This window comes from Vitis vinifera, chromosome 18, assembly GCF_030704535.1.
Source record: "Vitis vinifera cultivar Pinot Noir 40024 chromosome 18, ASM3070453v1".
Lineage (NCBI taxonomy): Eukaryota > Viridiplantae > Streptophyta > Magnoliopsida > Vitales > Vitaceae > Vitis > Vitis vinifera.
The window spans coordinates 8,854,841-8,871,966 of record NC_081822.1 but is presented as its reverse complement, the minus strand read 5'-3'; the positions used below and the strand labels follow the sequence as shown (position 1 = coordinate 8,871,966).

At 34.5% G+C, this 17,126-nt stretch overlaps 1 protein-coding gene across 2 annotated transcripts; it reads left to right on the top strand.

Annotated features, from left to right (window-relative positions):
* Window positions 1–4,408: 4,408 nt before the first annotated feature.
* Window positions 4,409–16,540, top strand: LOC100255735 (protein TIC 22, chloroplastic). Of its 2 annotated transcripts, XM_019216702.2 has the most exons (9): window positions 4,409–4,893; window positions 5,077–5,139; window positions 10,000–10,074; window positions 13,732–13,782; window positions 14,486–14,545; window positions 14,656–14,727; window positions 15,719–15,754; window positions 15,850–16,003; window positions 16,156–16,540. In XM_019216702.2, exons 1-8 carry the CDS (start codon window positions 4,510–4,512, stop codon window positions 15,940–15,942), a joined length of 834 nt encoding a protein of 277 aa, XP_019072247.1. In that variant the 5' UTR covers window positions 4,409–4,509; the 3' UTR covers window positions 15,943–16,003; window positions 16,156–16,540. The 2 variants fall into 2 exon arrangements, with proteins under 2 accessions (XP_019072247.1, XP_019072248.1); XM_019216703.2 differs by lacking the exon at window positions 13,732–13,782.
* Window positions 16,541–17,126: the final 586 nt, after the last annotated feature.

Here is a 17,126-nt window from a genome sequence, read left to right as displayed (position 1 = left end):
TTCAAATGAAATACCAGTACACTTCAGTGCGAACAGCTGAGTACTACTCTTGACATATACCTACCAGGTCAAATTGCATATATGCTTCGGGATAAAAAGTGGGCCCATGTGGAACCCGGTCACCGCATCCTTTCTTGTAGGTCACACTAGTTTTACTACTTGTATGGTTGGAATTCCTTTGCTTTAGCGGATATAATCAGCGATTCTGATATAATGCCTGAATATTATCACATGATTTTGTCTCCTGCAGACCACTCTCTCGTCGGACATGCTCAACTTGAATTGAGAAGTTAACTTTTCCTTAATTAATCGTGTTTGGTTGTTGGGAAATTTTATGGAAAATATGAGAGACCAAAAAAAAATGAAAGGAAGGAAAAAGTGGAGAAAATCGCAAATCAGACTTGAATTCAATAAATGATATTTATTATTTTAAACATTAAATAATTAAAAAATATAAAAAAAAAATTTAAAAATTATTTTTACATATTTTATCAAACTTATTTACCTTATTTTAATTTATATATATAAAGATTAAATAATTAAAAATACATGAATTTTAAAATAATTTTAATTGTATTTTATTTCTTATTTTTTATATGACAATCAAACACCATCAAATGTTATTCAACATTTTTTCTTTCTTTCTTTGTTCTCTCCAATAACCAAATATTATTTTTCTTTCCTCATAATTTTTTGAAAATAAGAGGTAATCGTAAAGTTAAAAGTACCCATTTTGTTGGGAGTTCTCAAGCCTCCAACTAAAATAAATGTGTAAAGGATTCTCTTGGCATAGGAAGCACATCCAACAGTGCTGTTAAGTTAAAAAAGAAACATAATCTATCATGTAAATAACGGATTGAGGATAGTAATAACATATTGACAACATCTCTTGCATTGGGAGGAACCAAATTTGAAACATAATATAAACATCTTCAAGGAAAGGCCAGGAGTTTGAAACTTGCTTCACGTCAAAGTTCCTTTCTCAAACAAACCTAGAATTAGCTGGAGTTCAAGTAACAACCTGGGAGGCTCAAACTAAGATATGTACAAAAGTAAGTACGCACCACAACATGCTAAAAGCCTAAAACCTTTCTTGTAAGAAATATTTAAGAAAGGCCTAACGTAACTTAAATCCCCATTTACTATGCGCATATTTGACGAGCTCGTTCAGCTCATCCTCGCTAATGAAATGGTCTCCATTAGCATCAGCATGACGGAGCGCTCGTCCAGCTCTCCACCCACTGAAATGCAAGCCCATCCCTCGGAAAGCCTTCTTCAGCTCATCCTTGCTTAGCCGGCCATCCTTGTTGGTGTCATATCTCTTGAGAAGACCCTTGAGCTGGTCTTCGGACAGGGGGAGACTTATGTCTCTGGTAATCGGAGTCCACAGAGGCATCTTGTTGCTACTTCTTAGGTTGCGTGACTTGGTTGTGAAGGTGGGTTTGTCTATTTATAGCGAATGTCGGGATATAGGACTTATCTGTTTCATGGAGTTTGGAGATCCGCTTTTTGTTGGATAACTACGAAGTGGGTCACCTTCTCCAGCAAGCCTGCAGAATTTTATTTTATTTTTTCTTCTTAAATAAAAATAAAGAATTACCCTAATTCTAAGCCAATTCATATTAGACCTCCTTTCACCGGAGCCAGTGATAAAAATATGAACCCTGGTTAATCAACGGAATAAATTAATTAATTTTAATTATTTTATTTTTAAATTTCATTCAATTGATCAACAAATATATAAAAACTATAATATTTTTTTATATCATTTATATATTATTCAAATATTAAAAAAAGTATACATTATTTATTTCATATCATTAAATACAACTAAATTAAATGAATTAGAATTTTAATATTACATATATTTTAAAATTAGATATATTATAATCAAATATGATAGTATTATATATTATCAAATAAAGCTTAATGTAATTTAATAATAAATATATATTTATAAAATTCATTTTTTTTATCTACGCACACAATATTATTATTAAATATGATAAACTATATCATACATATCTTAATTTTTTCAACAAAATAATTTAAAGATGTCTATTATTACTTCTTATATCATTTTTAGAGTTTTTTTTTTAAATATTTTCATAAGATTTGATCAATTTTAGTTTTATCAATATTTTGTGTTAAAATATTCATAAATATTTTCTAATATATTTCAATATATTTATAAAATTGAGTTACCTATTTAACGTGATTCATCCATATTTTTTAAAATTAAAAGATTCATACTTTTCCTCGTACAATAATATTAATTATTATTATTTTTAAATGTGAAAACTATTTAATTTCTTTAAAACATTTTAAAATATATTCTCAAAAAATCTCTCTCTCTCTCTCTCTCTATATATATATATATATATATATATATATATATATGATATAGACGCCCCTATAACACGAATCCACCATCAATTTTTATCAAATAGACTACAAAGGAAGCCAACACTTGTGGAAGTTCAAACATTTTGCATGAAGTAGTTCCAAGTTCCTATCACTCCCGACCAGAAAAGAAACAACAGGATGGGCAATTAGTAAGCCCATTACTTAACAAACAAATTTGTACATTATTTATCTCTCCCTCTCTCTCTCTCTCTCTCTCTTTCTTCCTGTATATATAAAAGTGCTAATTTGCGGGCAACCCCCATTTGGTCGCATATTTGACTAGCTCGTTTATCTCATCCTTGCTAATGTATCGGTCTTTGTTAAGATCAGCATGGCGGAGAGCCCTTCCAGCTCTCCACCTACAGAAACGAAGGCCCATCTGGCGCAAGCCGAGCTCCAAATCTTTCTTGCTTAGTCGGCCATCTTTATCGAAGTCAAATTTCTGGAGAAGACGTTGTTTTTGTTCTTCAGAGAGGGGAAGATCTAGACATTTGGGATTCCACATAGGCATCTTGTTAAGACTCTTGGCGTGGGACTGAACTGTTGGAAATGCGTGGTTGTGCATGCTACTAACCAAGTAACAGTCTATTTATAGCGAAATTCAACGGTGAGTGCGCAGTGAGACATTAAGAATATTTGTAAAACCATCAAACTCTGTGGGGTTGAGGATTTCCATTTATATACTTATACAAAACAAAGTGAGTTTGAATATACAGATAAAATAGGAAAGACAAGTACAAATGGAAATCGTATCTCCTAAACTATATCTCTTATAATCAAGGAGGATATTGATTTACTGGGATTCTCTACAGCCCAGGAGGATTCCGTAAATCAATAATTGATTTACTGGAATTCTCTACAACCATCATGGAAGTACAATCTGCCTCGTGTTGGCAGAATTGAAAAAACATGAGATTGCTAAATTTTAGAATCATTGAAGAATAATATCACAGAAAGTGCGATCAAGAGATCTTCTTGCTTTTTAGCTCTAACTTGTAACGCAATTCACAGTAAAATATGCAGATAGAGGAGGATCGGGTGAATGCAAAAAGAAACGGATCATTAAAGTGAAATCCATTGTATATCAAAAGTGTTTCACCTTTTTCTTTCGAGTCCAAACTAAAGTTTGGAACTCGCTCTTTATGGGCCTACGGAACCTAAAGTTTGGGGAACTTTGTCCAATTTGCAATCCTGTTAAGCTTTCCGCTTCAGAACTCCCTGTACAGACACTTCAAGGCAAAGAACCAATCAACCTGCAACCATGCAGTAGCTCATGGAAAATGAAAATTTTAGTCAGAACTGATAAATAGCCACACTTTGGCCCCAGTTCATGCAAAGACTAATTTTGATCCCAGTAAAGCATCAGCCCTTGCATAAACAATTTAATTGGGAAGAGATGGGACATGAGCTCTTTTCAGGTTATCTTGTTTTTTCTTAGATCACTGCTGGCTACTCCGAGCCAGTAGGATAGAGGCACGTAACTTCTCATCCAAGAATCCTATGCTGCCTCCTGGTGAGGGGAATAAATACTAGAAAAATAGATGGTTGCAACTGTATGTACGTGGTCGTCCGAGAATCATATTAAAGGTCAGTCCAAGGATCCATGAGCATTATAGATGTAGATTTTTATCCCTTTAAACTGTCATCTCATGTTCAAGTTCGAGAATCCTAATAATTAAAGAATCTTAAACCCATCATGATACGGGTTAACTGTAAGGTGCATGTAACAAGGGAATCATCGACTCAATAACTTTGCTAACAAGCCAGGCTATAGCTAGACTGCTAGAGCTACGTAGGCCCAATGGGCTTGGAATCCTCAGTTGATTTAACTGGGCTGGGCTTGGTCCACACCCTGTTGGACGCCCCACACTTGCCACTTCGGCGATCAGACCTTATCCACGCGCTCTTAATTTACGTGTACACTGTATACACCCTCCAGCTGCTGTGACAAAGTTGCTCCTACTTTCAACTAGATCCTTTTCATTGATTGGGCAGTTATTTTACCATTGTCACTGGCATGTGAAGATATACAGTGTCTCCACACTACATGTCAGATATATCGAATCCGAACCGGGGCTGTTTGTTCTTCTGCAACGTCGGACTATGGAGCCTCCAAAACCCTCAAATCCTCTGCTATCATTCTCCACCTTCATCCACCAACACTGCCTTCGACTTGGCGCCGAACTCGCCAGTCGACTCGATGATACCAGGCGACTCGCGGGCAACTGGCCGCCTCCGGCGCTGAGGCGTTCGCTTCCGCTCAGTTCTTTGCCGTTTGCGTCGATGTCGCAAGAGGCTCGTGGGGCTAAACGAGACTTGGGCGTCGCCCTGAGCTCCGACCACGTGGCCAAGAGCCTCGCTGGAACCGCGGTGTACACAGTTAGCAACTCTAACAACGAGTTCGTGCTGATTTCCGATCCCAACGGGATCAAGTCCATTGGCTTGCTCTGCTTTCGCCAGGAAGACGCGGAAGCGTTTCTCGCTCAAGTTTGTTTGTTTCTTTTTCTCCCTTTTTTTTCCCTTTGTATAATTTCTGTCCAGAGTAACGGAAAAAGGGAAAAAGAAAACGAAATTTCTCTGGTTTTCCTTCTCCGGATCGTTAACTAGAAAAAATCTTAACCAAATTTTAGGTTTTCTCTTAATGCTGTTTCTGTTTATCGTGATTTACAGGTTCAGTCGCGGACAAGGGAACTACGAAGTCAGGCTAGGGTTGTTCCCATTAGTCTTGATCAGGTATATATTTGGAACTTATGTAATTTCTTATTTTCTTTCCGTTTCAATATTAGTGTTGTAGGGTTTTGTGGTTCGGTAATGGAATTGGAATTGCCTGATAGTTTTGTGCATAGATTTAAACCCTTAATCTAAGGGAATGACAAATATTTCATGGAAATGCTTGAAATGCAAGCCTAGTGCTAGAAATTTGAAAGTTGATGATGTGCATTATCTAGAATAGAAGTGAAATATTTGGTGGATGGCATGTTGAGGATTTCAGATGGGTGCTATATCAGGGTTGAGCGTGTTCTACTTGTGGTTTCACAGAGAACAATGATCAATCTTTTTTACTAAACCTACTATAGTTTAATTTGATGAACTAGGTTCTCCTCATGGTGAGGATGCTTGTTAATCTAGCTGGACAATTTGCCCAGGCAGTTGAATTATTCAGGAAACTAGCACATGTAAAGCATCCACTTTTCTCTTTTAAATGACCCTTATATGTTGGGTTTTCTGTGCAAACCTTTTTATGGGACACTATAATAGATTCTAAATTTGATGATCAATTATGGATGGGGCTAGATTAAATATGTGTTTGCCTATGCGAACAAGTGTGCTTGTAGGATATTGTGATGCAGCCTCGACTTTTTTGATTGGTTGGGCTCTAGGTGAGAACAGGTGAGGTTTTTGTTTTACTCCTATTTTGCTCTTTTTAGCTTTTTGGCACCAACTGTATACTTCCTGTATGCCTTGGGTTGCCCTTTGGGCTTCCTTTAATATTTGATATATTCTCTTCTGTGTTTACCCATACAAAAAATAAATAAAATATTGTGATGTGGCCATGGATGATGAGTCCCGTCAATGAAGCTAAAAAGACGTTTTTAGCTGGCCATTGTGCTGGGTGTCCCAGTCCAGCTGAAAATATTCTGTGCTGGCAGGCTGGCTTGCTCCACCACATTTTCCTTAAAATATGTAAAAAAAAGATTTATCATAGTTATTTCTAAAATTTTAAAAATGATTTATTTATTATGTTGCAAGTCTTTCTATTCTCTAAAAAGACTTTCTAATTTCTTTTGAAAACAAATTCTTGGATAAAAAATTTAGAATATATTTAAAGTGCACGTGGGTTTTTTTTTTTTTAATAGTCACTTTGCATTCTCATAAAGTATTCTTGTTTTTTTTTTTTTCTTTTGCTTGAAAACTTAGATAATTATGTATTTTTATTTTTATTAGTAATGTTAAAATTTGTACAAGTTTTAAATTTTTGTCTAAATTACACTCTAGTAACAATAACAATAAATAAATAAAAATTGGAATATAAAAGTAAAATAGATAAAATATAACTTTGTTATTCAATATTTCAACAAAATGGAAAACGTAAATGTTCAAAAATTACAAAAAAAAGGTGAGAATTGTATTAGTACATCCCAAACAGGTTGACATCAACCCAACTATCAATTATATGCATTAGTTAATCTTTGAAAAAAATTTACATCATAAGAATTGGGAAAACTAGAAAAATATGCAATTTTTTTTTTTTTTTGGAATTGAAATTTCTTATATAAAGTTCTTATGCAAATAGAAAATTAAATTGAAATATCTTCATTCTTATATAGCCACTATAAGGGGATATTTACTCTTGGATGCATTTATGATCATTTATACATTTACACTCCAAACTAGCCATTATATGACCATTGGAAGGGCCCTTTTTTTTAGTTTTGGATGCATTATAGCCATTGGGAATTAAAAAATTTAAATAACTGTTGCCTATTGGCTTGGACCCTACCAGGCCATCGTGCCATCATGCTTGGTCCAACACTACATGAAGGATCCAGCCAGGCTAGCATGAACTAATCTTTTGGCATGCTAGGCCAATCTGCCCACCTGTTTCTACACCTCTAGTCATCAATGCCAAATGAATATCTGACAATGTGATGCAAGTCATAGGAAAATGAATATCTAACAATGTGATGACTAGTGTTGGAGTAGTAAATTGAGCATGTTAACCAATAACAACAATGCATGTAATAAACTCCATCTTTTATTTTGACTATTCTTAGTTAACCATGGATTGGATCAGGGTTTTTCCACCACACAGAGAATTTTTTAGGGTTCATAGGTTATAAAGCAGTTGCATGATTGGGAGTTAAAGGAGGTTGAAGCCTTTATTGGGAGGTTGCAAGAGAAGACCATTAACAGGGACACTAAAGATATTTTGGTTTGGTGTAACACAAAAGGTGGAATAGTCTCAGTGAAGTCTTTCTATTCCTCTCTGTTAGTTGGGAGGGTGGCCTTTTGGTACAGTTTGGAATTCCTAGGTACCATCAAGAGTTAGCTTATTTGCATGGGAAGCCATGTGGGGCAGGATTTTAACTTGGGATCAGCTTAAAAGGGAGGGTTGGAGGTGCCTAACAGATGCTATATTAGGAAAGAAGAAGAAGAAGAAGAAGAAGAAGCAATTGGTTATATTCTTCTTTGTTGATTGAAAGCAGTCTTATTGCGGTTGTTGATTTTTGCATTTTTTGATGTTTGTTGGGCGATTCATTCTTCATTGAAAACTGCACTTCAGAGCTGGCAGGTTTCCTTGTTGGAAAGAAGAGAACAAAGGTTTGGGAAGCTGCTCCATTCTGCCTTTTCTAGACTATTTGGAGGGAGAGAAATAGGAGAGCTTCAATAATATTGAAAAGGTTGGCCAAACAATTAAACAATCTTTCATGTATAATTGGTTGGAATGGGTTGCAGTGTCTATAGGTGACTACCCTTTGTCCATGGTGGACTTTGTGGATTGGTTAGGCTCTAAGGCATGGATATTGTTTTTTGTGTGCCCCTTACCTTGGACTTTTGTCTGGTTGGCATCCTTGTATACAACATGTATACTTTTGTGCCATTTAATACAATTAATTTTTACCTATCAAGAAAAAAAAAAAGAAGTGTAAGAAACAAGTCAAACAACCAATTGGTTAGAAAACTTATTTGTCTATAAACCACCCCTATAAACTCTCATTGTTTTTTCTTTATGGAATGGAAGTATTTGAAGAGAAATGGAAGGAATTTATTTGATACTCAATTCTAGTGTGTGGAATGTAAAGACTATATATGGTAAGGATTTTTGTTAATTTGGTTGTGTTTTTTTAAATTTTATTTTTTCTTTTTAAATTTGAGTTCCTCCAAAGAATTTTGGGTTATTTCAAACACAAGTTAGACCGAAATTTCCTATCATCCAACATTACCCTTTTTGTTCCCATCTTTTTTACAATTTATTATATGTTTCTTGACTCTTTTTATCATCAATCATCTTGTTTCTTCATCTACCATCACATAGTATTTTTTATATTTTTACGTATTTCAAAATCTTAAAATATACAAATAAATTCTTCCATCATTGTCTTGGATTTTTTTACATTTTCAAAATTTATATAGAATACAAATAATTTAATGATTTTTTTTCTATTTTACGTTTACATACAACTCAACAATTCAGAGTATATAATGATAATTCTGGACTTTTTTTTAATGAGTATACATTAGCTCTTCTTTTTAAATGGTCGATATAGAAGACCTAATGTATATGTTGTTCTTATTGTTAGGTGTTATTCATATATTTTTTTCTCGCTTATCCAAAAAAGGCAAAAAGACAAAAAGAAAAAAAGGAAAAAAAAAAAAAAGTGAAGTCCATACAAAATGAGCAAATAAATTTTTGTCTAGCATGTTTTAGATTTTTTACACATTGAAAATCTATAGAATACAAATAGATTTGATGATTTTCTTTTAGTGTTTTCGAGGATGGTAATTCAAAATGCATCTTTTAAAAAAATTTAAATAATAATTTGGACCTTTTTTTTTTTTTCTAATTCTCTTAAGAGTATGCATGAGCTCTTCTTTTGGACATGGATGTCTAAGTGAACCATTTCATTACTTTGGTTTTATTAATGGATGAGTAATATATTAATCATATTTAAAATTGTTTTTTCTTGTCATTGAACCAAGGTTGTGATAGTAAAAAGATCAATTCTTTTATAAAACCAAATGAAAGAAATGAATTATTTTTATTTCAATGTCAAATGCCGAACAAAATGAATGGAATAAAGTTTAATTCCTTTCATTTAACCTCTTTTAATTAAATGCTTTTTCTTTAAAATTTGGTTTTAAACATAGTGTAATAAACTCAAGCCACAATGCCAGGTGATTTGTGCCATATGGCTACCGCATCTGGTTCCAGCGGTCTCTTGAAATTCAATTGCTCAATTATCTCAGATTTATACAGATGAGGTGCAATCTTAGATTATTAACTCTAAATATTGGGCAGCCACCCAAGCTGGAAGCAGTACATATGTAGTTTTTTCTTGTACTGTTGGTAAAAGATTCAACCAAAATCACTTTTAAGCAATTATAAATGGGTTGGAAAGACTTGGCAAACTATGATCGGTGAATATAACTAGACATGATTATATTAGTAGATTGGTTTTTCTTTCACTTACAAATACTGTGGAGGATTTTTGGGTTTTGGAGTGGTTATCAATTGCTTCTTCAAAATATTAGTTATTGAATTTTCTTCCTATTTTTGTAGCTATTGGATGGTTGTTATATGTAGAATCTCCCCTATTCAAGATTGAAAGCAAACTGAAAAAGGACTTTGTTTCTATTATCTTAATTACCAAGGATTGTTGTTAAAAGGTATAAGCCATGAATCTTCATTTTAGTGATATGGGCTACAGATTGGTATTCAATTATACAAGTGTTATTTATTAGTTTAAGTGTGTGTCCACTTTTCTTCACTAAATCATTCCTCTCTTTATTTGTTAGTTTGATATAGATCCACATTATTTCTTGGCTGAAGTGTTGGCCTCTCTTTCTCTCTCTCTCAATCCCAATTCACAGGTTTATATGTTGAAGGTTGAAGGAATTGCATTCCGATTTTTACCTGATCCTGTTCAAATAAAGAATGCCTTGGAGGTTAGTGCTAAATATAAGTTATAGCTTTGGAATGTAATCTCAAAAGTTTTTATGCATTTGAATCACTCTGAGAAAGTGAGTACCAGTGTACCACACCATGCTACTGAGGTTGTTGATTCATTTCCACTAAAAAGCAATGGCAAAGGTGGTCTATTTCTTTCTTAGGTTTCCACCAAAATGGATAGACTACTCCTATATGGGAGAGTGTGGACTTGTTTGGGCCATGAAAAAGTTTGGCATCAATTTATTTGCTTATTTATATATATATATTAAAAAAAGTATGACTCTAATTTAACTGCATCACATCAGAACCTTGGCTCACCTATTCAAAGTTCAACAAAAACAAGCCCAAGATGGGCCCATGTGCATCTGCTTTGATATACACTGATTATCACTTCTCATTTGATTCTGCATAAGTAATTTATGCACATGTTGCCCGCCTGAATGAACTATCTTCATATTAATAAAAGTGTTGTCTTTTCCCTTTTCCTTGTATGTCTATTGTCATTCATAAATGGACCATATCAAAAGACAAGATGGAAAGGGGAATTGAGGAGGAGGGGAACTATAGGAAATTTTTACTCCAATTTTGTGATTATCCACTATTAAATGCCTTATCGATTGTGTAATGATCCAAGTTTTGGTATTTAAAAAATGAATGCTATGATGACTATTGATCACTGAACATATCCTATATTTATTAGTAGCTGTTTTTTTCATTAGACACACACACAACACACCTATGGTTACCAACTATCTTCTAGCGATTTTGATGAGAAAGTATACATTGAGCAAATATAAATAATGATGATAGAAAATTTAGGTAAAAAATAAACACATGACAATGCACAAACTGCCTTCTATGTGTGCATGCTTATTGGCAAGGAAAAATTTATTGGAAAAGTGCCTAACAAAAAGGAGGGCACAACCTACATACATAGGTGGTATACAAATGATGCCAAAGTTGAGGGGGAAAAGAAGAAAAAACACTCACCAGGCCTTAAAACACTAAGGGGCTCCCAACCAATCTATGAAATCAAACAAGGATAAAGGGCCAACATCCATAAACTGATGGCACCAAAGGAGCATGGTTGAAATGGGAGAGGCTTTAAGAGATTAAACCAATGGTTCCACCCCTTCTAAAGTCATGTAATTATATTCCTGCTAAATAGTGTCTAAAAGAAAATGTTCTTGCTAATAGTGTAAAAAAGGCATAATGAGGTGGTTCTCGAATGTTTTCCCCTCTTTTTCCCCCACAGCTCTTTCATGCCAAGACCATAGGATTTTTTTCACTATGTTAGGGAGAATGGTTTAAAGTAGTGCATTGGTCACTAATTTGGGAGGTTCCGATTAAGCATTGATATGGGGCAAATTTTGAATGTTTAGGAAGCTTTTGGTAACTTATATAACTTGCTTTTTTGATAATTTTGTTATGACCCACTAACACTAGGTGGATGTTGTCCGCTTTGGTCCTTAGCCTTCATGGCCTCCTTCTAAAGTTATGTCATTATATTCTTGCTAAATAGTGTCTAAAGTTATGGCCTCCTTCATGGCTTTAAGAGATTGAACCAATGGTTCCACCCCTTCTAAAGTTATGTAATTATATACTTGCTAAATAGTGTCTAAAAGAAAATGTTCTTGCTAATAGTGTAAAAAAGGCATAATGAGGTAGTTCTCGAATGTTTTCCCCTCTTTTTCCTCCCACAACTCTTCCATGCCAAGACCATAGGATTTCTTTCACTATATTAGGGAGCATGGTTTAAAGTAGTGTATTGGTCACTAATTTGGGAGGTTCTGATTAAGCATTGAGATGTGACTTGCGCTCTTTTTGCGCTTTTTTTAATACAATTTCTTACTTATGAAAAAGAAAAAAAAAAAAGCATTGAGATATGACAAATTTTGAATGTTTAGGAAGCTTTTGGTAACTTATATAACTTGCTTTTTTGATAATTTTGTTATGACCCACTAACACTGGGTGGATGCTAACACTGGGTGGATATTGTCTGCTTTGGGTCCTTAGCATTCATGGCCTCCTTCACCGCTTTAAAACATGTCCAACCAGTTCAGAGGTATCACTTTTTATGAATGTTAGGTACTTCTCCTCCTTAAGGGATGTGGGACATCCTAATCATGACCCGCTGACACTAGATGGATGTTGTCCGTTGTGCGTCCACAACCTTCACGGGTTTAAAACACTTCCACTCAGTTAAGAGTTGTCATCTTTTATAAATGTTAGGGGCTTCTCATCCCTAGGAAATGTGGAATGCTATAACTTTATACTTGATACTTTTGGTTATTTTTTATTTATTTATTTGATATTAAGAAAAGAAATAGATGTTTTTTTTTGGAACACTACATAATGCATATGTGTGTGTATATATATATATATATATTATTATTATTCAGGAGTTTATCGTTTATATATGAATAACTAAGGATTGTATCTTACAATACACAATACATTACTTTTTGACAAAACCGATACGTTATGATTTACATTTTGACAACCATGCTCTTGACCAAGCAGTTAATTGTGTTACAGGATGCATAGGAATTACACACCTTTAGAGGCTTAGAGGGAAGAACTCTGCAGGGTGTGCAACTTGTTTGTTTGTGTGACCCAACCAAGTCGCCCAAATCCAGCCAGGAAAATAATGGAAAACCTTTTGGCCTTCATTGAGTCTGTCAGGCATAATAAGAATCAACTGGCTGTATTGCTTTGCATCTCCGACCTATTGAATATACCACCTTTCTGAAACATATTGAGAAAAATGGTTTCCCATCCTTATAGCAACCACAGAGCACCCCATCAAGCTGCCATGACAAACTTTTATCTCTGAATTTAATCCATATTGAAATACTCTCCAGCATTTTATCCTCTATTTCTTTCAAATCCTATGTTGAAATATGATCTTCCAAGGGCTCACAGCTCTTCTCTTCTCCATGGCTCTCCTGCTCTCCATTCGCCTAGTTGTTGATTTCTATTTTTTCACTAAATCATCACATTGCTTGTGAGTAGGACATTTTGAACTCTGATTTCATCCTATTGCACACTGTGCATGCTTTGAGAAGGAAGACCACCCCCCAACAAGAGAAGAAAAATTGCTAGTTTCATATTTTTAGGAAGAGGCCCTTTAATGAAATGACTAAAGTTGCATGCTATTTCAAGAATTATCACCTACTTCGGTTGTTGGGAGGGGGTAGTTGGAACTGCTAGTGCCATATTCTTGGGGAAAGGCCTCGACAAATTACAAAAAGTCACCTTTAATGTAAAATTAAACGAAAATAGTGGCAATCTTGTCCACCCAAAGCTAGTTGTGCACACAGCATAATGACTAAGTCCAGGTTTTCTGCCACATGGACATTTATCATGACTAAGTCTAGTAAGCCCAGATGCTGCCAACGTACTAGACTTCTAATATGCAGGTGAGATCCTTCTAATATATATATATATATAAAACGAAAATAGAATTGAAGAAATGGAAAAAAAATGTTTGCCATGTGAGTATTTGAAACTTGGGAGGATATTTGGCAATAGAGGCCTCTGCTACCATGTAAATGATGGTGTAACATTTTATCATTATTTTGTCCAAATGTTAAATACTGCTTATTTATTTGCTTGTATCAGCTGAAACATCTAACCTTCATGTTTCTTAGCTGAAAGCTGCAGATATCAAGAGTGGGTTTGATGGGGTTCCTGTTTTTCAGGTATGCTGATTTGCTTATCAAATCTAATAGGCAGCATTGACATTATCACTTTTCTAGTAAGCTTTGAAAATTGTTCAGCATGTGCATCTCATTTGTTATGCTCAACATTGCATTTGAAATGATATCTATGATGAAAGAATTTTAGGGCGCAACCAGAATAGTGATGTGGGACGCATGCAAATGCTGAGGACAAGATGCAACCTTCTGATATATATATATTTTTAATCATGGATAGGATGTTTCTTCTACTTGAAATGCTATGTCTACATGATTGACCATTTATGGTTTGGTAGAAGCTGGTTTTTCTCTCTGAATGGCAGGAAGAATATGAAATTGCTTTCTGTTACAGTAATTTGCTTGGATTTTGGAACCTCTGCTACTTTTGTTCAGTTTGAGTATCCTTCATTATCATCTACCACATCTGCAATTTGTAATTATAAAGCTCTCAAAGCATTAACATCCCCAAATAAGCTCATGGGTGAGATGACCCATGGATTGTAAATCTCCACTTCCCTAATATATACTATGTGAGGCTTGTCAAAATATATGATTGCACATGGATTTTGTGGATTAACTCATTATGGTTTGGCCTGGAAAATTTGTTGGGTGTTTTGTTTTGTTTTAATTTTTAATTTTTTATTGTATTGGATTATACACTACAGCAGTGTCTTTGATTCATGTGATTTTAATCTCTTATCTATAGTCAGACCTGCTGGTTGTGAAGAAGAAAAACAGACGGTACTGCCCAATATACTTCCAAAAGGTTGGTTTGACTCAATGGGCTCCTTATGCACATTTAATCCAAACACACTCAATCTCAGATTCTTATAATTTCATGACTTACTGTGGATTCTTTGCTTGTTGCAAATGCAGGAAGACATAGTAAAGGAACTCTCAAAGGTCTCAAGATCATCGAGAGGACCTGGTGTCACCCAACATATCATGGTATCACTACTTGCCACTGCCATTGTCATTTCTCTTTCTGTTGAATGGTTTAGCTTCTTGTTGAAAAAGAGTACTTTCAGACTTAGATAAACAAAGATCTATAATTGATCTTCATGAGCAGTCCATTTCTAATATCTTATCCCTTGTTTTGTTGGGCATGCTGACACTTCCATGTTGACACCCATGTTTGAGTACAACATCTTATGCATCTTTTTCAGTGAGAATTTGTCATACACTGATATAAGGTGATCAAGACCTTATATGGTTAGCATTGTTTGAAATTGGTGAAAAAAAAAATGATAATGAGTTATAGGGGTAAACTGTGTTAAACGTTGCAGAAATTCTGGGTTTTCACCAGGAAGTCATAGGATTCAGCTCTTTATTAAACAATATTTTGATGTTTGTTTTCAAGTTTTGAAGAATTGTATTTTTTTCCCCCACAATAAAAAGGAAGGAATTTTTTTCCTTCTTTTGTGTGTGGTATAAAAAGAGCATGTATATTATTTTATTCAAATTGGCTACAATCCATTGAAGTGAACAGAGTGAAATCTCCAAAATAATTAGAGCATCCTAATCTGTTGAATTGTTCATATTTGATATTGGAACTCTTGGGTCTGATATTCTACATAGAAGCCATTGTTATTTGATAAAGAGATGTGGTTCTTATGAAATGTACAAAAATATACAAGGGATATTTGGGAACTATTTGAGAAGAAAATAACTCAGATGTGCAGAGAATCAGCACAGAAGATATTTGATAGATTGGCCTGTCAAAGAAAATAGAGCACTCAGAAAAAATTTGGGAGTTAGGATCCTCATCAGATATACCTGTCTCATCTTTTTTTTTTTTAGTTTGATTTTATTTATTTATTTATTTGTTTGTTTATTTTATTTTGTTTACCATTTTGCACTTTGAAGCATGCTTTCCTGCAACATGTATAAATTTTGTGACCTTTATTTGATATATATATATATATATATTTTTCAACAGGTAGGAAGTTTGGAAGATGTCCTAAGAAAAATGGAGGTATTTGGAATCAAGAACTGGATCTGATTGTATTCCTTAACTCTTTTTTAAATTTGGAATTCCCAACTAGTTTTTGTTTCTTTCATCTGATGCAGACTAGTGAGAAGAACTCGGGCTGGGAAGACCTGATTTTCATTCCACCTGGTAAAAGCCACTCTCAACATATTCAAGAAGTGACAAAAAGATGATATATTGGATATGCAATATCCACTGACCATCCCATTGCATGTTTGGATGTTTCTACAAAAGGTCAGCCATGACTAATCGGACTATCTTTCTCTTAGTAGTCTTTGTTAAAACAGATGGACTGATGCTAAATATACATGTAGTGTTTATGTACGACTAATCAGATAATATCTCCTTTTTGTTTTGGGTTGAGAAAATATATTTTTGATTTTCAGGTAACAACCTGGAGTGGCTCAAAGATAAAAAGTCGGGGCAGTCTTAGCTAAAAGGAGGAACTTTAATAGGAGAATGAGACAGCTAACAAGTGATTCAATAGGAAGGGTCAGTGCAAATGCCTGTGTTGGGATATCCATGGGACCCTGATATACTTTTGTGTAGAGATTCATCATTTTTCATACAATCTGTTCTTTTTAAGGGTACTTTAAAGATTAATCAGCTTATAAAAATAGCAACAGCCTATGCCCGCATAAATGAAATACTCTACTTATGTGGCAAGCCCGATCCAAGATAATGATTTTGGGCAGCAGTGTTGATTCTAGGGTTTGCCCCACAAGAATGTGTCTGAAGTGTGTGATCAATTATGACATCATTTTTCGGCCATCATTGTATTTCCTTTCATCATATCTTGGGCTCATGAAATGATACCATACATGAAGGCTCCCAGCTCTTTGCAAGCTGAACCTCATCAAATTTCTCAGTGTAGCGTCAGTCAGGTTCATTGGGCACTTTTAGACCTGATGAGCAGAAGCATGGTTAAGCAATTATTTAATGATATTCTTTACAAATCTCACAATTATTTAAGCAATTACACGAAGAGGACTATGATTATTTAATTTGGATTAAAATTAAAAAAATATGGGGGATTTTCTCCATTATTATGCAGCTGCTCCTCATTTAAATATGTTGTAACTTTAAGTATTAACGTATCCAGGTGAACCTGTGGAATGAATTCTCTGACCAAATTAGGAGATTTAGCCATTAATGTGGGGTAGGACGGTAGTCTAGTTCAAAAATTGTGATTTGGGGAAGAGTGAAGGCACAGAACAACCACAATTAACCCTCTAACTAATTGCTGCATTGTAAATGGTTCTCATGACTGTTGATGTGGAGGCTGTAATCAATTTTCTTATCGGTAAAAGGTTAAAACTAAAAGAAGTGATGTTGTTCTCCTTTCCATCATCATTTT